Below are 22,993 nucleotides of genomic sequence, written 5' to 3' on the forward strand. Positions count from 1 at the left end.
GTGGATGTATCTTACGGAGTTGGATCTTATTCAAACCACCATCACCTTTGCTACCTTATATAATAGTTCCTGTGCAGACAGTGAGATAAAGCTTTGACAGGTGAAATGTGCATCATTTCTTTCCCCAGGCATTCAAGGTCAAACTTGGACTATTTTCAGGCTCATTGTTGCTTTGTTTTTACCATCATGACTAACATGAGTTATGACAGGGATGCTTATTTGGAGGCTTGGTTCCCAGAGATGATCTTATCAAGGGTTCGTTGTGAAGATGTGCTGAATTAGTAAGAGCAAAACAGTGTAATGTGTTGTGTACGTAACTCTTAAATGTTTTTCATCGTTAAATTTACCGTATTATGCAATATGCCGACAAAGTTTCTTTTAGATAGCTGATGTCAAAAGTGCTTCACAGTATTCCTGGGGCTTTTTTTTTTTTTTTTTTTATAAATCCTGAAAAAAGTGTTGACGGTAAGTATTTGTTGAAGCCCTCTTATTTTCCATGACTAAATTTAGACTATGAAAATGGCAAACCAATTGACAATGAAAAATGTGTTGAAATCTACGTCCATTACCCCACAACGAATAAAGACAAGACAAGATAATTAGCTCTGTTCGAAAGGACTACCAAAGTAAGGTCACTTATCTGCAACAAGTATGCTGTGGATACTAATTCTCACTGACTCTATGCTCATTGTTTTTTCCTGATGCATGTCAGTGACAAAGCCACAAAGAAAAATGACTAAAATGTGACTAAAACTGAAAGACTTAAAGTCAAGACCAAATCTATAATAGCTTCTACTACCATACCTGATCTTCTTAACATACTGAGGAGGTTGCAGAGACTTCTGAATATGACCAACAACTAGCAGGAAGTACAAAAAATTATGAATGAAATGTTGGCATCAAGAGAGACATCCAAATACCTTGATCGAAGAATCGGAGCATTGAGACTCTGAACTGAAGCTCCTTTATTAGTGTAATGTGCTCATAGCTGCAGCAAGATCCTGAGGTTTAATAACTGCAGAGCACTGTTAACACACTCCAACACTTAGCAGATAATCTGCTATTAAGAAGCGATTGCAGAACCAGTTTCTAAGTGGTTTCATTTTTTCCTGAAGATCACTCTCTCTGCCAGACTCCAGTCTCAAGTGTGACAACCATTCCCTGTCCGACCGCTCACTTCCTCCAGGGGAAGCAGGAAGTGGCTGAGATGTGTTTCCTGTAGGAATGTGGGACAACTTCCTCAGCTTATGTAAACGCTCGCACAGCCCGGTGTTTGAGAGCAACAGCAAAAAAAAACAGGGTTTACTTATGACCATGCTGAATAGTGTTAAAATCTCATAACTTTCTTTAAAAAACCCCAAACATTTTAAACCTTTCACAAAACACACTAACCCTAGCCTGTACCATTTTATCCTATAACTAGTTTTGATCCAAAATTGTTGTTTTTCTGTTTAACTCTAGTGATCTATTTCTGGATAACATAAAGGCCCCATATTCTGCTTTTTCTGGTTTTATATGCTCTTTAGTGTGTTTTCCAAGTGTCCTGTGCATGTTTAGGCACATCGATGTGCAAAAATTCAAAGTCCTCCTGTTAGCTGTAGCATTAGCCGCATGTAACGCTCGGTTCTAGCCCCCCTCGATGAAAATGTGTCAGTCCGACGTCATTGTCAGTGTGCGATCACTGATCTAAGCCCATTGGCTCGTTGTGGCCCAGCAGCTCATGTTGCACGCCCGTTAACTTCTGTAGCACGCCCACGATATGCCGCAGCCTGCGGTAGCACAGTAGTGCTAAGGTGCTAATGTTTATGCTCCCCTCGGACGGAGCCAGTGGCTGCATTCCCAATATGGTAAAAGGCCGACCAATCAGATTAGACTTGGCCCACGTGGGGACTCTGAACGTGGGCACTTCAGAGCCCTAGAGAGAGAGTCAGAAGCGAGCCGGCGCATGGAGCGGCAGTTCATGAAAACAGACACTTTTTTAAAACTTTAGCTATTATGAACATACTTTAGTAGGTACATAGATTCAATATATGAACCCCAAAAAGGGCAGAATATGACCTCTTTAAGGGCTTCACTTGCTCCTTTTTACAAGTTAATTAAGGTACAGAGGGTGGGGGGGGAGAGAAAGAGGAAACTCTGCACGTATTAATTTGACTAATTGGACGGAGGTTTTGTGGAGAAGACGCAGGAAAAGGATAGTTGTTCAACTTGAGCTGATATCGTGCTGATTTATTACTTTTCGTGATTTCAATGAAGGGTGAAAGAAATCAACCTGGCTCATAAGGACACCTGTGACAACAGAATCAGAAATACTTTCTTCCTCCCCCGGGGGAAATTCATGCGTCCCATTGGCTCTTATAAAGAATATAGGCATAAAGAAAATAGGAGATTAAAAAGAAGGTAGAAATATATAGAATATGTGAGTTATATTCACAATACAGATCTATGAAATAGAACTTGACATAAAAGAAAAAAGAATGAAATAAGAAATATATACGGTGTCAGCTGTCTTTAGATGATATGGAGAAAAAGCAGCTCCTAACCCCACCGTGGAGGCTTGCCTCATTGTTTTCCTGAAGCTCATTTTTTTTGTTTTGTTTTTAAGATTTATACACTTTGGCAAACTGTTCAGCAAGAGCTCAACCTTTTGTACCAGGAATGCTCTGTAGTTATGGTCAGAGGCGTGGATGTAATGTAAGATTGAGAGCTCTGGTGGGAGTATGAAGATCTCACTGTGGATTCATTCAATATTTCTCTTCCTTAATTGCCATTTTTTTTTTCCTGCCTGTCTTTTCTCCTCTTCTGTCCATGTATCCGTCTGCCTGTCTATCCTTGTCTTCATGCACAGAGTGAGCTGCCTTTCAGTTCTCAGTTCCCACTCACTCCTCTCTTTACTGCAGTGCTGGTCTGCTCGGTGTTGCCCACGCAGAGCTGCGCCATTTTGGAAAATCTGCAGCTCTTTTCTGAGGGCTGTGAGTGCAGGGAACAATAAGTCGCATGTCATCTCAGACAAATGTATTCTCCTTTACACGGTTGTTTTACCTTTTCAAAAATAAAACTCTGCATTACAGTAATGGAGCAGAGAGAGTGATAACATGTTGAGATGAAACATGTTATTATGTTGTTTTTTTTCTTCTGTCCCTGCCTCCACTTTTAAACTTTTGTGTACCAACATATTCTGAAGCATCGGACAGATTGTCTTTTGAAGCAGCAGTTTAGATTTTGTTTTTTGTTTTTAATACATAATTGGTGATTTGTACATAGTTTAGTCCTTGTACCAATACTTAGAATTTAAATATAACAGATGTCCTGCTGCCATAACCAGGATTTAACTCACTCGTTTGTTTTGATGACAGGCCTGTGGTTTGCTTTGCTCTCTCACTTACTCAACCGCCTTTTTCTTGTGCTTTTAGTCTCCCTTTCCTTTTCTTGCAAAATGTACTTTTCTCAAACTCTGCTCCCTAATCAGTTACATTTCTCCTCTACATATCTCGTCTCCATCCTCTCTCAGCAGCCTCTCTTCATCCACTTCCCTTTTTTTCTTTTGAACAGAACATCAGCCCCCAGCCACCATGTTAATTACACCACAGTTAGTTCTTTTTCTCTATTATTCACCACTCTGCTAGTTCTGTCACCCTCGCCGCAGTGCCGGCTTTTTTCTCGCTTGCCAGCATCTCACTAGGGTCTGTTGGAACGAGGAGGGGGGCGTGTACTGGTGCCTGATTCAACAACAAATGGCTGTTTTAGCGTCATCTGATTGGCACAGATTAGAGGGCTCTGGCTGGTGGTGAGGAGGTGGCTTCTGCAGAGGACCAGGTGGCTTCATTGCCGCTGTCTGAGCGCAGCTGACTGAGCCGTTTGCCCAGAAAGTGTTTCTACTATTTTTTAACACATTTTTTTTTGCCCTAATTAAATGTAACTGAATGGATCAGGACTGAAAAATTGGATTGTAGGGTTCATATGAGACCAGATTGAACCTGATTGTGTTTTTATACTAAACTGTTTCTTTACAAAGCTCAACAGCCTTGACAAGCAGCGCTGGATTAACAATCACTTCTTGAATGCATCCTGTTTTCTGTTTAGTTTAGGAGTTTAGCACTGATGCACAAAGCTCTGTCTTTGTAGTTCACAAAATGTTTTTCATTTTTGTCTACTTCTCTGTTCACATGTGTATTGTTGTTTCCTTTTATTGTATCTTTTTTTTATAAATGCTACTGTGCAGCAATTTGAGTCCAAGACAAAAAAAAGGTCTTGTACATGTATCACATGTATCCTATCCTATATTTTACCAATGCTGCTTATAAATCAGCTGCCATATTAATAACTCATGCCTCACCTCTTTTTTTCCCACTTACTTTAGTAAACCCTGGTAAAGGCTAAATTAGTTTAATAAGATTTACAGAGTAAAAGTGATGAACATGAAGTTAATCCGTGTCTGCAATTCTGCTCCTCAACAAATTTCATTCTGTAATTTTGACAAGAACACAGCATGTAACACAAGTCATTAAAATCCAGACTTGTACTTTTTCTATATCTGGTGTATTTTTTACTTAAATCCCACACTGATACCGAACACCTTGTACGCACAGGCACACACAAACACACACACACCACACGGCTACGGCCAAATCCCATTGAGTGTGAGGAGCCTGAACAGTATCCTTCAAACACGGTGCCTGCAGCTTGGTTAGTTTCACCAGCTTATTTTTAGGCACAGGAGGCCTATGGTAAATGGATTGGAAACTCTCAGATAGGCAGACCCCTGTTCAGTGTGTGCGAGTCCGAGTGCATGTGTGTGTTCTCTGCTCTTTACTTATTTATTGTCTTATGGAGACACCCTACAGTGAACAAGGTGTGACAACAACATGTGGTATGGCAGCAAATGTCATCCAATGCAGAGTGAGGACCACATGTGTGTCAGGCTTGCTATTCTGTGATTCAAATCAGAGCCCGACCGATATGAGATTTTTGGGGGCGATACCGATATTAGAAACTGGAAGGTAACTGCGCATGTATGTGCATACACTGACACTCTGGAGAGTGATAATGCTTGTTGTGATCCATATAGCACACTCTGCAGGTGACGGAGAACTGCTAGTGTAATATAATGAAACTGACTATTTGACTGGTGAATAAATCTAGTCATATCGGAGCATATCTGCGAAACAATTAGCCGATACTGATAGTCACCTGATACGCTAAAATCGGCCGATATTATCAGCTGACCAATTAATCGGTCAGGCTTTAATTCAAATCACTTTTTCTCAAATAAGCCCAGTAGCATTATTTAAAAGATATTTAATGAAAATAACAATTTGATTCAAGACGGGAGGTGTGTGTAACACTGGAGCGGTGATGTTCATGAAAGCTTAGAAGGAAAGAAATGAGAGCACCACCACCATCCAAACTAACCACATTCAGGGGCTCCAGAAGTAGAAACAATGCAGATGTCAGACAGATTTTTTTTTTTTTTCTTCTGAAATCTGCATAAATGTGGCTTGTTAAGAAAATTAAGCAGCAGTCATTTAGGAGCAGGCACCCCTTGGGCCCAGTGAGATGTGTCACACCTGCAGTTTCGTTAAAATTAGACAAGTGGAGGAACAGATATGGCTTTAGGAAGTTTGTGAATTTGACCTTAATACCACTTCAGTCATGCTAATTAAGAGTATGGCGTAGTCCGGAACATTGTATTAAAAACCTTGTTATCACTCCAGGTTTTGTCAATGCAGTTGCGTGCAGTAAAACATCACATTTTGCTCACATTTTGACGTTATTAGAAGCGAGGATGTGTTTATGCTCTTGAATTTGATGGTACATAAATTGATTGAAACTTCAACATCCCTCCATCAGCCCATTTTGCAGCCACCTGTGTGTCTCATGGATTGGTGGACAGCAGTATGCAGTAAACAGGCTTGTCATTGAATGTTGTAATTTAATAATGTGCATAAAATAACAATGCTTGTGAGATAACAGTTACATCACGATAGTAGGTGTACAGATAACAGATCAGCCTGCAGGTAAAAAGTCAGTCGCATCTCTACAAACAAACCTGCCAAGCAAAGATCCTCTCTGCTTGCCATTAATAATTAATTGCCATCTCACGAGGGCTGCATGAACCTGATTCATCAGCGCTCACGCGACCCAGATACAGCTGTCCTGTGTGACTGGCTCGGAGCCAACGGGATGATAAAAGGAAGAGCAGTGCAGCGGTTCACACGGGTTTTGCATGGTTTTTGCTTCAACACGTCTTTTTAGTTTTGTCCAAGGAGACCTAGCAACAGGAACTCTTGTTAGCATTAGATAAACCAGTGCAACAACCCTATCACATCAGTAACAGTTGAGCATTGCTAGCTCCTCAAAGGTGATCATTTATGAATGATTCTTTTTGGATTATAAGACAGGTGTCTGTTTTATTGTCCTAAAGTTCCACACTTTTTCTGCCTGATTTGGTCAGAATATTCAGGAAATGCAGAAGAGGAGGAAACGTATTGATGAGGTAGGAAATAGAGCGTGTTGTATTTGTGAAGGTGACGCAGTAATTGTAGATGTGCTGTGGAAATAGTTTGTGGCTTTTGATTAGACCTTGTTGCCGATGAGAAGAGGCAGCCATCGGGGATTGGACAAACTATCAATACAGCAATAAACCATCGTCGTGACTCGTGTGATTCAATGAATTGCCAACTATCCACATGCCAATTTGACTCACTGCTTCAACATTTCATTTCTTCTCACGATGGAGCTTATGACATGAATGACGATAACATGAACAGAAAGCCAAAGAAGAAGGATAATGAAAGCAAGTTAAGAAATGTGAAACGCATTAGAAGAGATGAAACTGACACCAAACTGCAGTGAATAAATATATTTATCCTGCACTTTACCTTCTGGAGCTTTTAGTTAATCGGATAGTGTGACGTTTTCAAAGACTGGCAACATATAAATGATCACAGAATCACTGTATCGTGATATTGTCATTGCTGTGGCCCAAGTATCGTCTTGTATCGTATCAGGATTTTACCTGCATTTCCCACCACAAGCAGTTATACATGTCATTTTTTTTTTTTTATCATCCTCTCTTCTTTTTCTATATACTCTCATATGCATATAATAAGTTATAAATCTTCTGACATGATAAAGAGCATTTTGGGCTGTTTTGCTGTTGAGAACCAACTCACACACACATACACACATACATGCGTTCTGGCACTCAGGGGATGTCGCAGCTGAAGGCCACAGCTATTTGTGTCATTGTTGCTCACCCTGAACCTGAAAAACTAAGTGGCACTTATCCACACTCCCCCTTCTCTCTCTACTCAAAATCCTGCTCTGTCCCCCCTCCCCACTACATGTCCTTCCACATCTACTATCTATTCCCATTAGAAAGAGGCATCATCAGAATCCAGAGGGATGGGGAGAGGGTTGTTTTTGACAGTGTGTTAACACATTCACCGTCGTGAGACACCTAAAAGGAATGAAAACTGTCATGTGACACCGAAAAGGATTGAAAACGAAATGCTAACAAGCTAAGAAGCTGGCAAGAGAAATTTCACTTCAAACAGAGTTTAGTTTGGGGAAAATATTAAACAAAACCTTCATTAAATACATCAGAGACACTGAAAGTAAAGTATCTTTAAATATGACAACACAGTACATAAAGGTTTTGACTGCACTCCCACATTTTTTTCAAGACGTTATATCTTCATATCTACTTTTGGGAAACAGAGATCTAAAGATATATACGAGAGAAAAGATGGAATGGGATCTCGACAACATTCAACTTTTCTTCTTTGTGTTTTTAGGTGCTTTATGTGTACAAGAGATTGAGATAGCCACAGTCTAAGGACACCAGGTAAGAATGTTTATCATTTATATTACTTTGATTAAAAAAAAAAAAAGTAATAGCATTAATCAGTGGATCAAAAGTTACAATTAATCTAATAAAAGTCAAACCAGTCATGAAACCACGGGTCACACAATGAAAATTAGATGTCCTGTATTTGTGACTCAGAGCTTCAAAAACATCTGTTTTGCTATAAGACAGTCATAAACGGCTGCTTAAATGGAAACTTGAAACAGAGTTGGTCAGGTCAATAAAGTTCATATTATTAAAGCCTTAAGGCTGAACCTGGACTACAGCTGTGTGCAACTCACTGGTGTCACAATGATCATTTCCCAGAATGCTACCCACAGTTAATTGCTCTATTTTGTGATGACAACATGAAATCTTTCCATAGGATAACTCTTTTATGTTATGTTTTTTTTTTTTTTTTTTCATTGTGAAAATATGATTGGACTTTGAAGCTGTGCGTGAATGAGAACGATGATGGTTGTGGGGACGACACAGTCCACATGACATGCAGTGTTAACCAATGAGCATTTACTTTATTCTTAAAAGGGAAAAATCGACTGTCTGAGTCAAAATCAGGATACTCCTCCAGCTGGATGTTTATATATCAACATCTAAATGATGATACAAATGTATTTTCTTCAGTATTGGATTAAAAAAAAACAATGATCATATTTTTATTTTCCCCAGCCATATTTTCATTTACCTGGAACCAATTGTAAAGTTAATATATCTCACTAGTAACAGCCGATTACAGTGTCCATTGTGACATGCACACACATGCACACACACACACACACACACACACACACACACACACACATACCGACAGACTTTCTCCCATTGCCTGATCAAATCTTTCTGCTCATCTCCCAGCGCCTCCCTCGCCATTCTGTGATAGCTGGGCTTAGGGGAGTGGGTGCTGTAAAACGCCTTTGCAATTTCACACTCGAGAGAAAAAGACAACAACGGCAGACTGCAGAGCACCCAAAAAGCCTCTTTTTACATTTCAGTGAGCCAGAGAGGAGACCCCACCCCACTTCCGAGCTGTGCAGAGGGAGAAAAGACAGCAAAGCACGTTTATCTTTCCACACAATTACCGTTTTAACTCTGAAAGGCTCTGAGCTGAAGCTCTAACACATTGGACTTCCTGCTGCCTGGCAGCTTTCAAAGAGAATAATGTTTGAGTATTTTCCCCCTCTCCTTATCTCCCTCCTGTGTCTTGGACTGTCGTTTTATCATTTACGCTGAGACAAGCTGAGATGAAATGCTGTTTGGCTTTCAAATGGTTTCGAAGCATTTGATAACAGTAGGACACCACTGATACATTTCGGCACTTGGGAGGCTTGACAAATTTAATTTAAAGTGCTTGTAATGGTAATGTTGGTGCAGAGCAGTCATGACTAATAAAAGGGGGAACATTTTCAACTATTGTTCTACTTCTTAACTGTCTTCATAAAGTTATGTTTTATATATAATAATGCTTTTCCGTCTAAGCTGATAGAATAACCCAGCTGACACTGATACCACTGAGCCTGGGAAAAAAAAAATTGACTGAGAAAAAAATAATGTGACACAACATTCCTCATCATCTGCGCCCTTTGTTTGTGTGTATTAGTGTGTGTGAGACAGAGAGAGACACTTGTTGCTGCACACACTGAATGCTTGAGTCATCATCTGGATCTTTTCCATGCGTTTTTGGTCCCATGGCTCGTTTTATTTTGCTACCCTGCGCTGGCTTTACATCCATTTTTTCACACACTACCTGGTGTGAGCCATCACACCTATGCCCAGCAGCTTATTGGCATCAGATGTTTGAGAGAACAGTGCCTCTCTTCTAATCCATATTTCCAATTGAATCTGACCAACCATAAACTCATAATTTACCCCTAGCTATCCTCAAAGGGGAATCTGTTTTTGATCTATTTTTCAGGAGTTTGCTTCAGTTATTTTCTTTATATCTCTTACTTGGAACGGGTGTGATTTTGTGTGTGTCTATGTTGTGGGTTTGAGACGTTGTTGTGTTGTCAGGGTTTCCAAAAAAACAAGTTGTGACTTGACTTGACTCACCAGTCTGTGTGGTAATGCTGTCTGTCTGGAGAAACAGGTGTATAGTGTCAACGATTAGATAACAGAAAAAGAGCAAGAAATGTACACTTCCATGTAGAATTTAGTTTCCTCTCTCAATACTTTTTCTTTGTCTCCTGCCTCTGCACTTTTGAAATTAAACAATAACTCTGTGATTGCGAGGTGAAGCTCTGTTCTTATCACAGGCCCGGTACAAACTATTCCTCTTCTTCAACTACAATACAGGCTGATCAATAAAAGCACTGATACACTCTGAATTGGTATGGGTTAATATTTTTAGAAAAGGACTTTCTGTGAATAAAGAGAAGTATTGGATGAGCTGCGATCGTTCCATCTGAGCTACGCTTGAAAAAAAAAAAACACATGCCATGAACAGAACCCTCTGCTAAAGTTTTGGTGCTCTCTTCATTCAAGGGTTTTTCTCTTCCTGTGTCCCCCTTTTCCTCGTTCAGCACTGGGCTTTTGCAGCCAGTTAGTAACAGAGTGTGTCTGCTCTCTGTCTGCTCTGTAATTTTCAGGTTGCATGAGTCACTATGTACTGGAGCAGAATGAGCAGTCAAAGAATCATAGCCGTGCAGAATCATTGTCAAAGGGCCCAAACTGGCACACCTGTGCTGCTTGACAACAATCAAAAACTGTAGCTCTTAGAAATGTCAGGCCTAAGCAGTGCTTGTGTGTGCATATTTATCTTTCACCTGGTCACACTCTCATGACATTGTGATCATTAACGGATGAATCCATCAAATACTCTCTTGGCATGACTCTTGTTTTTGGCAAAAAAGTTTTTATTTATTTCCAGGTAACTTTTTGGCACTCTCTCTACCCGGTTTCTGTCTCTATCCACGGTCCTGTCTCTTAAATGAAGGCATAACAATAAATCGTAATAAACCCCCCCCCCACAAAATGATTAAACATCGCTATGATCAAATTGTGTTTTTAGTAGTAGTAGTAGTAGTAGTAGTAGTAGTAGTAGTAATTGCAGAATTTTTCAACATAAATTTAAAAAGCATTTCATTTCTCTTTCTTCTGGCGGTTTCCAGCGGTCATTTGCACACTTGCAAAGCTGAATACGTCTTGCAAAGTATGAATACTGGTGATTGTGATCCTAATTACAAATGTTAATTGCACAGAGCTTCACAGAGAAATAAGAGAATGAGTACACCATACAATTGCAGTAATTCAATGTATCAAAGATGTTAACATCTTTCCTAGTCCATCTTGAAACGATACACTCATAGTAATTGTCCACTTTGATAATATTTATTCTTCTTTTTATTCTGGCCGGGCCGAGCTCTATTATAAGGGTGCATTAACTAACGGACAAAGCTTCAGCTGCTATTAAAGTGAATTCATTAGACTTGAGCAGTTTGAAGTTGATTAAGTGAAATTAGTCTTTCATGCAGAACATTTCCTTGCTCACTAACCTCCTCTTGAGCAATAACATTTTTTGTCTCTGTAATATCAAATTACATGATGTAGGCTCATAATGAGAATGTAGGAAGACCTGTAGTGTCATGTTCATGGTGGAAGCCACCATTATCTCTAAGGTGCAGATAACTCCAGTCTCAGTCCGGTCTAGTAGTAAACAAACAGTTTCTCCACTTTATTGTACCTGCACACAGCCTTGGCAGCACTTTGCTGCACCGAGCCGTGTTGCTTTCTATTTACTTCAGGAATTGACCTCATTTAGACACTGCTAAAGGTTACTGAGTATCTGTCAGGATAATTGGTCCTCTGTGACCGCAGAGAGGCACATTAGGCCACATTCATTCATTTCAATTCCCAGTCTCCCTTCCCCATATACAGTATAATCCTCTCCCCATCATTCTGTTCTCTAACTCTTTTACGCTGTTTCCCACATTCTCTCCATCTCTTATTAAAAAGTACTACCCAGCTCTCAGTGGAAAAGGAAAGGCACTCGGCAGGTAGTTCTACTGGATTTGCTTTTGCAGTGTGTTCAGAGGCGTGTTAGACATTATAGTGGAGGACAATCCAGTGTTTCTGTTTAGTAACTTGTTTGTGATTAGCTTTTGTTCAGTAAAATACACATAACACGTCTTAGTATTTTCTCTTGGTGGCACCATTATGGAGGAATAAAATGGAGTCCTGCCACCCACTTCATGAGTGTGGTCTACATGTGATGCTGTATACGCATTGTGATCCTTATGATGAGCCTTCTGATTGTATGGTGAGGATGAGGATGCCACTTGTGAAACATGGGCAATTGTCAGTAGAGCTGCAGTTTAGACTGTAAGATAAGTAGTGAAAAGAGACTTCAACAGTGAGTGATTGCTGCATGAAGACAACACTTTTCAACAAATTCCATTGTAAGCACAGCATCCTCTAGCACACCACGTTCTTCTTTTGTAAGTGTCTGTGTAACCGCAGACAGAAACACCAGATGACCTTTTCGATGCCCAATCTGGTGTGTTGACTTGTTGGCGGTAAAACAGGTATTTAATTAACATATTTTCTAAAAGTTGTGCATTTCCAAATGGATAATTGACTTCACTGATACGTCCCCTTCCTGGTCTTTGAGCCACTCAAACCGTCTTGACCAAAGTGCCACTACATGTCTGATGGCACAGCCTTCAGGAACATCTATGCTTCTGTATATTCATAGACACTCTTCAGTACCTTGCTTTGAAACAGGAAACACTTTAGAGTAATTTCTACTTTTGAGTGTCTGCCTAATAAACTGCAAACACTTCAGACTCTAAAGCCAAACCGAAGCCCGGACGAGGATGTCAGGCTGCTCAAATGAACCCGCCTGAACAACTCACAAACAGAGATACAGTAGAGGAGACTGTGGTGTCCTAAATACTGCCAACTCACAAAAGCACCACAGATATTTTGTTAGCGGTTTATACACAAAAAGCATTTTCTTTGACTTAAACATGATCCACTGATATAGACACCTTTTCTTAGAAAACTGAGAGGTCTGATACAAACTGATAGTATTGAAAAACACAACCGTACAGTATTGAGTTTTATAAAACTGTTCAAAGCAAGGTCTGTGGGAAGGAAGGGAAGGACTCAATCGTCCTGTTCCTTTTCTCTCTCTCTCACTCACACATGAATATAAACACACACTCAGAATCATGCCCTGTAATAGTCCTTATATCCATGGTGATACAAACAGGGTTGGAAAGAGAGAGAGGTATACTACAATTATGAACAAACAAGGAGACAAATACAAGTTCAAACAAAGTCTTTCTTTGTCAATGGATGTTTGATAGAGATTTTTCACTGACTAAATGACACAAATTGGTCTACACATGAAAGCTTTACAACTAATACATACAGAAACCTTGATTTTTTATTTATCTTTTATATTACATTTCTGTCCTCGTTAGCCTTTAAGGTCGACTTCTCATCTAACTTGGGTGTGAATTGAAGTATTGTTCCAGTGTGTCCCTGGAGTGAAACAGGAAGGTTGCTGAACACTAATACCGCCACTTAAATACAATAACTCCTAATGAAAGCCTAATTTATAATGTTGGTTCTCCTCATTTCTCAAATGAATGAGCTTGAAATTGCAGGTCTTATTGTAGTAAATATCACACTTAAGTGTCCAATTGCCTCTTTGATTATGTTTACTGTAGAACACGTCATTGATTCGTATCTAACTTGTTTTCTTTCTTATTCTCCCTCTTTGTCCTTCTGGCTTTCCTTTTTCCCTCCTCTTTTTTGATCTATACTATTTTTCTCAGTCGCTGAGATGTTCCAATCTAGCACGGTTGAGATGCAGACTGCTTTGTAGAGGAGACTTCAGCTGTGAGAGTTCACATCATCACATTTCTTTTCAGCAGGATTCAGCAAAGGTACAGCATGAACCTTAAGGTCTTTAAAATAGTGTTGTGTGATAAAATTATTAATTTCACTGTTCTTACTTTCTGCGTGGAATATTTTACCCTTCTAACACCAAGTAATGGATTCATAAACTTTTGGTTAGCCGTCTTTTTGTACCCCATATGCCACAGGGTATTAGGGTGAATTCAACACATGGACTGTAATCTCTACCATTCTTTGTATATGAGACTATTCATTTTAAATCTCTTTTGTAACTATAGAATGTTCAGCCTTGAGTCTATTTATGTTTCCTTTCTCTTTCCTCTCTCTGCAGCACCACATGTGCCTGTGAGAGTCGTCACTTCATTTAGTTGGCATTATGTTGATCCTACATTAAACCCTTGAGCAAACCATCCCTGCCTTTCCCTCCCATCGTCCCTCAACACACCCTTTCCAATCTCCATCATGACCAGCTTGAAGCGTTCTCAGACTGAGCGTTCAGTGGGTGGCTCAGTGCCAGCTTCTGATGAGTTCTATACCCGCCGCTTACGGCTGCCCAATGGAGGGGCACCTCCTCCCCGCAGTGAAAGTGCCCACATTTCCTCCTCCTCCACCACCGGCACCAACCCAGGCGTCCCTAAAATGGGTGTCCGGGCTCGTGTGGCCGATTGGCCTCCAAGGAAAGATGGAGGAGGAGGAGGTGTTTGGCATATCACTGTGGAAACAGACTCACCCAGTTCTACCAATACCACCAGCTCCTCGGGATCAGGGAGTGGAGATAGAGAAAGACTAGGGCTTGGTGAAAGAGGCGGTGGAGGTGGCGGAGGAGGAGGAGGAGGAGGTGGAGGAGGAAGTGGTGGTGGTGGTAGTGGTGGCAGTGGAGGAGGAGGGGTGTCAGCCGTCACAGCGCACAGCAATCTGTCAGCCAAACTGGGCCACCTGATTAGCCCACAGGACTCATCCATGCTGCGCAACATCCACAACACACTAAAGAACAAGATGCATAGCAAGGGAAAGGACAACCGCTTTCTGTCCCCTGATGGGTATCTGGGATCACCTCGTAAAGGCATGAGGCGTATCCGCCAGCGCAGTAACAGTGACATTACTATCAGTGAGCTGGATGGGGACGGTAACGAGGGCTGGTCCTTCTCGGGTTGGACACCCATGCACCGTGAGTATGGCAGCACTTCATCCATTGACAAACATGGCGTGTCAGGAGAGAGCTTCTTTGACATGCTTAAGGGCTACCAGTCTGCTGAGGCCCCTGATCAGCGAAGTCCAGCCCCAGAGAGGTTAACAGAGCTTCTTACGGTGGCCCCAATAAAACAGACTGCCCTGGACCTGCCAGATGGACCTCTAGGTCCAGCCAGAGGTAGTCCTGCCAGTCGGCTGAAGGAGCGAGAGAAGCACTTGAAGAGGAGGTCCAAGTCAGAGACAGGCGGAGAGTCAATATTCCGTAAGTTGCGTAGTGTTAAGGTGGAGGGTGACACATCGCGGGCTGGTTCTGATGCTGAGGATGGGGGAAAAGGGGATGAGGGTGGCCCACCTCCCAAACCCTGGGTGTGCCAAAAAGGCTTCGCCCATTTTGATGTGCAGTCTCTACTCTTTGACCTAAATGAGGCAATCCATAGTCGCCATTCTGGGTCTAAGCGCAAGAACACGACAACAGGTGCCTCAGCTGCTGCTGCTGCGTCTGCTTCAGCAACGTCCTCACTCGCTTCAAATCAGAGTGGAATGTATGGGTCACCCTGTGGATCACAAGAGGAGCTGAGCAAGGACGGGTCAGGAGGACACAGTGCAAACCCCGCTCTGGATCCTGGTGATGACAAGAGCAATGACCTTGTGCTCAGCTGCCCTTGTTTCAGGAACGAGATTGGTGGAGAGGGTGAGAGGAATATCTCTCCCATTAAACAGGTAGGTTTAAAAAACAAAAGAAAAAAAAAACGGGGTCTTCAGGTTGTAAAAGATATTTTTGGAAACCTATTTCAGTTCCTGAATGATAACTCTTCAGTTGACTTTTAAGACTGCAGTCTTTATTATTGAACACCAATAACAGACGTTTATTTCTCCCTAAATGTGATAACAAGGTTTTCATTTTACCTGTTTACTTTTCCTTGTCTTCCATCCTCCAGCAGGGCAGCATTGGTAGTGGGGGGAGCTCCAGCGGTTCATCTGGCAGCACAGAGGAAGGACCTTTGGAAGCTACTCTATCAACTCACTTCACCAACGCTGGTGTGGCTGTATTGGAGGCCCCAAAAGACGGGCCAAGCCAACATGCTGAAAGGTCCAAAAGATATATTGTGGAACACGTTGACCTCGGCGCCTATTACTACCGAAAGTACTTTTACCTCAGAGGTGAGCAAGATAGATTAATGGGGCCTTTTTAGGTTGATAACTCTTGACTTTGAATAGCTGTTTTACCATATTTGTCCTCTTAATACGAGACTGTTATACGTATTAGATCATTTGATATTTTATGATCAATGGTCTGTAATGACACCTCTGACAATGAAATCATCTTGGTCATGTCGAACATCTGACACAGTACTGTTCGTTATCGGTTCAAGATATGGAGGCACGGGTTCAGATGCCTCTTTCTTATGATTATAGTTATTTACAGAATATGTGTATATGTATGGATTATAGTGCTTTGTTGTTTTCACTGGACCTTGAGTCTGTAATAAGTTTTGAATTAAAAAATATTATTGTAAAGAAAATGCCATTTTCTGCCTTTAGTAAAAAAATTAAACACTTACAGAAAGTCAAACAAACAAACCCTATTACAGTATTAAAGTAGGAACAGGTTGGCAAGCAGTCGATACGTTTAGTTATTATTATTATTATTTTTTACATTCACCAAAAGAAACGCTACAAAATGCACACTGTGTCAAAGCCATCCTTTTCTTTCTCAAGTTGCCCGCCTCTGTGTTATCCCTTCCTTTCTTTCACTTCATACTTTGCCCGCCTTGTCTCTTAAATCCATTCATCCTCACCCCTAGAGCACTGGAACTACCTGGGGGTCGACGAGAACCTCGGCCCAGTGGCAGTGAGTCTGAGGAGGGAGAAGTTGGATGAACATAAGGACCATGGCCAGCAGTACAACTACAGAGTCATCTTCAGAACGAGTGAGGTACATTGAAACAGAGATATGAACCTATAACACTTTATACTGAGCATGCATAATATAAACAATATTTGCACTTGTGTATTTGTATGCAGTAGGACAAAGCTTTCTTTTAGAGCAACAAAACATTACAGCAAAAAAAGACAAAGACACATCCTAACACACAAAAAGTAAACGATGCAGCTGACGCTTCACTTCTCTGAAACTAGCCCCGCTTCTTAGGCACAGTCACAGTGGTATAGTCTGCAAATATCGATCCTCTGTTACCCTTATATAAGAGAGGTGATGCTTCACCAGATTCCTTTAATATGTTGTTGCGGATGTGGGAAAAAATGCACCATGATGGAAAATGGCCAGTCAAATAGCAGAGCAGTGAAGAGTCCTACATCCTCGGCTTGGAGTTCACTCTTATTTGGCTGATAGTTTATAAGTTTCGCTCATAAAAAAAACAGGTTAAGGGCAGACGTTATAAAAGCTTAATTTTAAGGTTGTTAGATACGGCACAAGACCTTAGATGTCATCGCTTCCATACCTTTATATGTTTTATCCTAGTTGTCTATTCTTAATGCGCAATCTGCATTTTAAAGTGATAGCAAATCTTTTGTGAATCCCTTTAGCTTTGCTGCCATCTGCCCCTATAGACACACTAAAGCCTGAGATCCATGTCCTCATTCTTTGAGCTGAACGCCCACCTACCATCTTTGTCAGCCTTTATCTGTGAAGGACTGAGATGTGCCATTTCGCAGCTAAACGAGACTAAAATAGTGCCAAAGGTATTTGAGTAAAGGAGGAAAAGCATTGCTCTCGTATTGGAGCGCACCATGAGTAATAGCCCTTCCAATCTCTCGGGATGACGCACAACCCACTGTGCAGTGTTTTCCTCTGTTTTCTCCCCCTACTCGTGCCTCCCTCCCTCCCTCCTCTCTAATTGCTATTTTTATGAACAGGGAGCTGGGCAGGTATAGATATATGTGCATGTCTGTGTGGGAGTAAGTAGCATGGACTGTTGTTGAAGAGTTAAGTCCAGTGTCTGCTGAGGACAACTTAAGGCCTCTCTTCTATGAGAGTTGATCTCTTCAGTATATTTAAGCTTGAGGGTGATTGTACCAACAAAAGACCTTCACTGAGATACACAGACTCCAAAAAGTGACAGTCAGAGCGTTGGGGCCACTCAGGATATCTGGCTGTGTTTATTTGTTCATGATAGCTGTGCAGGTTCTAGTCCTTCTAGTGTCCTTTTGATTTATTCATAGATGTCCTCCTCGTTTTAACCTGATGCCTAAGAGTCTCCTTGGCAGAAACTAAAGCAGAAAAAAAACCTTCATTCCTTTTCTTTTATTTAGCAGGACAGTTCCCCAGCCTTTGTTTTCTCTGCACTCACAGTGACAGTGGTCTGGTAGAATTGGGTTTTGTAGGATTTCATGTCCATGCTGCAACACTGGCCATGATTATCCCTTTATGCTGCAAAATGAATGTAATGGCCTCTGTACAGGCTTCCCTGGCCAGTTTTCCAAACATAGACTTAGCAGTGTACTGCTGATGGCTCGACATCTAGTTTTGGTTTTGTTGTTGCCTGTATTAAGGGGATTTTGGGAAAAATAATCGCACATGGAGAAGAAAGGGAGGGAACCCAACAAAAAAAATATCCGAACCAGAAGAAGATTTTTATGAGTTGCAAACATCGATCTAATCTATCTCTGGTTCTGAATGAAAGCTATTTCAAATGTGTTACAGTCTTTTGTTGGTTTGATTTCTTACTCAAATTTATAATTGTGTCTCTGGCTCCAAACCTTGCAATTCCAATTTTCTTCTCCTTCTGGATGTGCTTTCTCCAGCTAAATACCCTGAGGGGCTCCATCCTGGAAGACGCTGTTCCTTCCACGTCCAAGCACGGTCTAGCCCGAGGCCTGCCCCTCAAAGAGGTCCTGGAGTACCTGGTGCCTGAGCTCAATGTCCACTGCCTGCGCCTGGCTCTCAACACGCCCAAAGTCACTGACCAGCTGATGAAGCTGGATGAGCAGGGGGTAAGGATACACATTGAGGGGCTTGAGCTGGGATAAGAAATCATTGTGTTGCTCATTTTTAAGTTTTTAGTTTATGCTGTCCAGCGAGAGAAAAAGTTGTATTACTCATCTTCCTGGAGTCGTCATCAGTGTTTCAAAATATCGTCCATTCAGAATCATTTGTTGAACTGAAAGACACAAGTTCCCAAGATATTATCCTGTGCTATGAACAGCATATTATGTTCATTTTGTTTGTGATTATGAATCATTTTATGTGTAGGTGTTGTTCATTCAAAACGGTGATTCCTCATTGTGGAGTGGTATTATTTCTTAAGGATTTTTTGTTCTCAATGTTTGTTGTCCATTTACGTTTATGTGGGGAAACTCCCTTCCCCCCCCTCTTTGATACTCTTACTCGCAGATGAAAAGCTGAACCTCTGAAAATGTCAACATAATTTCTCTTGGAAAATGGCATCACGATCACTGCTGCATAACCTGACGTGGTTGTTCTTAAATGCCAACATGAGTTCTGTCCTAAAATGTCAACATGGTAATTGTGACGTGGTTTCTAATCGGTGATATACATGTCTTTTTTTAACAATCTCGATTCTCTCCCTAGTTGAGTTTCCAGCGGAAAGTGGGGGTGATGTACTGCATGGCAGACCAGAGCAGCGAGGAGGAGATGTACAATAATGAGTCAGCCGGTCCTGCACTGGAGGAGTTCCTTCATCTGTTGGGGGAGAGAGTCAGACTTAAAGGCTTCACCAAGTACCGGGCTCAGCTGGACACCAAGAGTATGTACTGTACATAGAAAACTTTTAGGTGGAGTTAAACTGAAGATGAAAGTAGTTTTGTTTTTTTCAGCAGCAGTTTACAGATTGATTCATACTATGGGCGGGACCAAATACCAAGACAGGATTATATCAGCGTTCAGATGCGTGTAAAGGAATCAACAAATCGCTGGTTCTGAATGTTGATATTAGAATAAAAAAACAAAGATGCTGTGAACAGGTTTCCATACCAGTTTGATTCACTGAATCACTTCTTCATGACTCCTTATGGTGGTACTAGGACATGAATGAGGGTAACATGAACAGGTGGTCAAAGAAGACGACGACTGCAGGATAAAAGAAGATGAGGAAGCCAGCAGGATAGCTGAAACTGACTCCGAAGTGCAGTGAATAAATATAGTAATCCTGCACTTTTTAAGTTCATTTTAGATGATTCTGTTATCAAATATCCTTCTGAATCATTAGGTGTATTGCTATACCATGATTTTATCATCACGTACTGTATAGTATGGTATCATATTTTGACATGTTGTATTGGGAGTTAAACTGTAATCCCAATCCCTAATTAGCATGCACCAATTAGTTTTTTTTTAGATTAACAGAGTCTTGGTTTCAGTTGCCCAGTAAGCATTTGATTGATTATGGCAAGCAGGAGCTCACAAACTTCTTCAAAATCTTGTATGATCAATGTCGGAGCAAGCAGTCTACTAGCTTTTTAACTTCATAGTTAGACCTGATGATGATGATGATCTTTAAAGATTCATATATTGATTCATTTTTAAAAAAATCTAAGATTTCATGTAATTATTATCTTATCTTGGAAAAGTTTTGTTTTTCCTACTGCTGTTTGTAATGTCGATGGCCAGATGGTACCTGTAGCTCATCTGAAAGCTGTTTGCTAACCGCATTAAAAAACAAAAGAAGAAAGCTTACCATGCAAAAAAAAAAAAAAAAAAAAAAAAAAAACAACAACAAAGAAAAGAATAAACAAAATTTAGAGCTAGTGGCTGTTTAAGGTTGAAGTGCTGTGAGATCCAGAATCGGAGAATAATCCCAAAATAGTTTCCAGTCACTTTTCGATGAGTATGTTGGCTTGAAATGCACATCCCTAATGATGTCAGATATTAAATATCTAAGAAGTGATATTTTATATAATAAGCAGCAAGGGACATTGTCTGGCGGGCAACTCACAGCAGCAAACTGTATCAGCCATGAGATCTTAACAATTTCATGAATGAAGAAAAAGTACAAAAGTAGAATGGATGTCACTCCTCAGCACCTGCAGCGTCACCCTGAGGAGGCAGCAGTACTCTGGAACATTCTCTTCTTGGGGAGCATATGGACTCTCCCATAATTGGTGTTGTTTATTATAGACACAGATCTGACAGTAGTGGAAGCTTCTGCCTTGTGTGCACAGTAGATACCTAATATTCTCTAAATCTGATGGTCTAGACTACCGCTTATTTGTCTTAATTCCCGCTCAACCTATCCAAAATAACTTGTAACTTCAGGATTTTCATTAGATTAAGAATGTGCACTGAGAAGAGTTAAATAAACCACTGGGCTGAAATTAATTAAATAAGGACAGATAAAGCATTTAGCTTGATTTAACTACTTGTCTGTAAGTGCTGCAGTTTTCAGAATGTCAGAGTGCATACACGTTCTGCACAGTTTTTCCCTTTTGCCCCTCAGTCTCTGTGTCTTTAGTCCCTCTGGCTTCCTTTCAGTGAATCTTCTGTTTCCTCCCTCTCCCTCTCCCTCTCTCCCTTATAAACACAAGTTCCTCTAATTTCAAACATGTGGCAGATGGCCTTTGGTGTCAGATTATTCTAACAGGGAAATTCCTTTGCCTGACTGCCTCTGCTTCTCTATGGACACGATTGAAGTCTACACTATGTCTGTTTGAGTCCCTGTGTGATATATAATCTCTTACATTTATCAATTAATCCCCCGTCACTGTGCACATGCACCGTGAGAAGAAAACGCTCCCAGTCACATTCTGCAGTACATGTAATAGAACCTTCAGGAACCTCTAGTTAATTAAATACAGCCACGCAAAGGACTCCCCCATCGTATAATTAATTGAGATAATCGGGTTAGTGAAGCAGGGCCTTTTTAACAGCTTGTGACTGTTTTGTTCTCTGCGTAGAGTGTGTGCATGGATAAACTGCGGAGGTGGTTGTTAACATGCAGTGGCTCTCTTTAGGGCCAGAGCTCTGAAGAGCTCAGGGAAAACTGGGCCGTCTGATCAGCATTCGCAGCAAAGGAAGACGTGCCAAAAAAAAGAAGATGTGTGTTTTATTGTTTATATTAGGTTAGTTTATGATTCAGTTATTTTCTTATGGCAATAGTTCGTTACATAAAAAGACAGATATAGTTACAAAATGTCTGAGTAGGTTTTGTTTTTCCACAAAAATGATTCCACTTTTCTCCATCGACAGAGTGGGGAATTTTTCCAATCATAGGATTAATTCATTAAAAATGTTGGTAGTGTAGCATGAGAAATTCACAAGTATTTTTTTTTTTTTCATCCTTCTCAGCCGACTCGACAGGCACCCACTCGTTGTACACCACCTACAAGGATTATGAGCTCATGTTCCATGTGTCGACAATGCTGCCCTACACACCCAACAACAAGCAACAGGTATGTTTAAAAGAGGAGTCACAGTTCCAACATGCTTTGTTCACATGCAGCTTTCTAGCTTTAATTATTACTGGGAATTATGTGTGTGACTTTGACATTTAGAGGTCCGATATGTTAGATATCTACTGACTTCAATCATACAATGACCGTACTTTATCATCAAGCATTGAGGAGACATTCTATTTTGAAATGCTGGCTTCTCTGTCAACAATGCAGCAGCCAGCATGTCCTCTGTCTACGTTTCTATTCCGGTGCATAGTGGTCTGTTATTGTTTTGACCAGAGAAGTAGGCCGAACCACCACACTGCCGTTTTGCCCCTCGGTTTACGAGACAAACGGCAAAGCAATCGGTGTTGCAGCGACGAAAGCGGGCAAGCGAACTGGTTCAGATAAAACCGATTCTTCCCGACGTTAAAAAGCCATCTTACACATGTTTGTCCTTTGTTCTTTGTGCTCCTCCAGTTACTGCGGAAGCGTCATATCGGGAACGATATCGTCACGATTGTGTTCCAGGAACCCGGGGCTCTCCCTTTCACCCCCAAAAACATCCGCTCGCACTTTCAGCATGTGTTTGTGATCGTGCGAGCCCACAACCCATGTTCTGAAAACAGCTCCTACAGGTACTTAACCATGCTTTTACAGTTTTTTTTTTTTTTTCATGGAAGTTTAGTTTTATAGGCTGTTTTAACCTAAACATTGCTGCAC

The 22,993-nt window shown here is 41.0% G+C and overlaps 1 protein-coding gene across 5 annotated transcripts in view; it reads left to right on the top strand.

The window, feature by feature from the left end:
• sipa1l1 (signal-induced proliferation-associated 1 like 1) overlaps positions 1–22,993 on the top strand; it is an 83,685-nt gene that overhangs the window by 31,455 nt on the left and 29,237 nt on the right. For 2 of the 5 annotated variants that reach the window (XM_020628022.2, XM_065963507.1), the window contains 9 exons: positions 7,800–7,849; positions 13,648–13,758; positions 14,061–15,640; positions 15,859–16,081; positions 16,726–16,856; positions 18,686–18,874; positions 19,473–19,647; positions 22,185–22,288; positions 22,751–22,908. In XM_020628022.2, coding sequence (XP_020483678.1) covers positions 14,192–15,640; positions 15,859–16,081; positions 16,726–16,856; positions 18,686–18,874; positions 19,473–19,647; positions 22,185–22,288; positions 22,751–22,908 — 2,429 coding nt within the window. In that variant the 5' untranslated portion in view covers positions 7,800–7,849; positions 13,648–13,758; positions 14,061–14,191. The remainder of the gene's footprint in view (positions 1–7,799; positions 7,850–13,647; positions 13,759–14,060; positions 15,641–15,858; positions 16,082–16,725; positions 16,857–18,685; positions 18,875–19,472; positions 19,648–22,184; positions 22,289–22,750; positions 22,909–22,993) is intronic. The other 3 variants (XM_065963506.1, XM_065963508.1, XM_065963509.1) reach the window with 2 other exon arrangements.

This window comes from Labrus bergylta, chromosome 15 (genome assembly GCF_963930695.1).
Source record: "Labrus bergylta chromosome 15, fLabBer1.1, whole genome shotgun sequence".
Taxonomy (NCBI): Eukaryota; Metazoa; Chordata; class Actinopteri; order Labriformes; family Labridae; genus Labrus; species Labrus bergylta.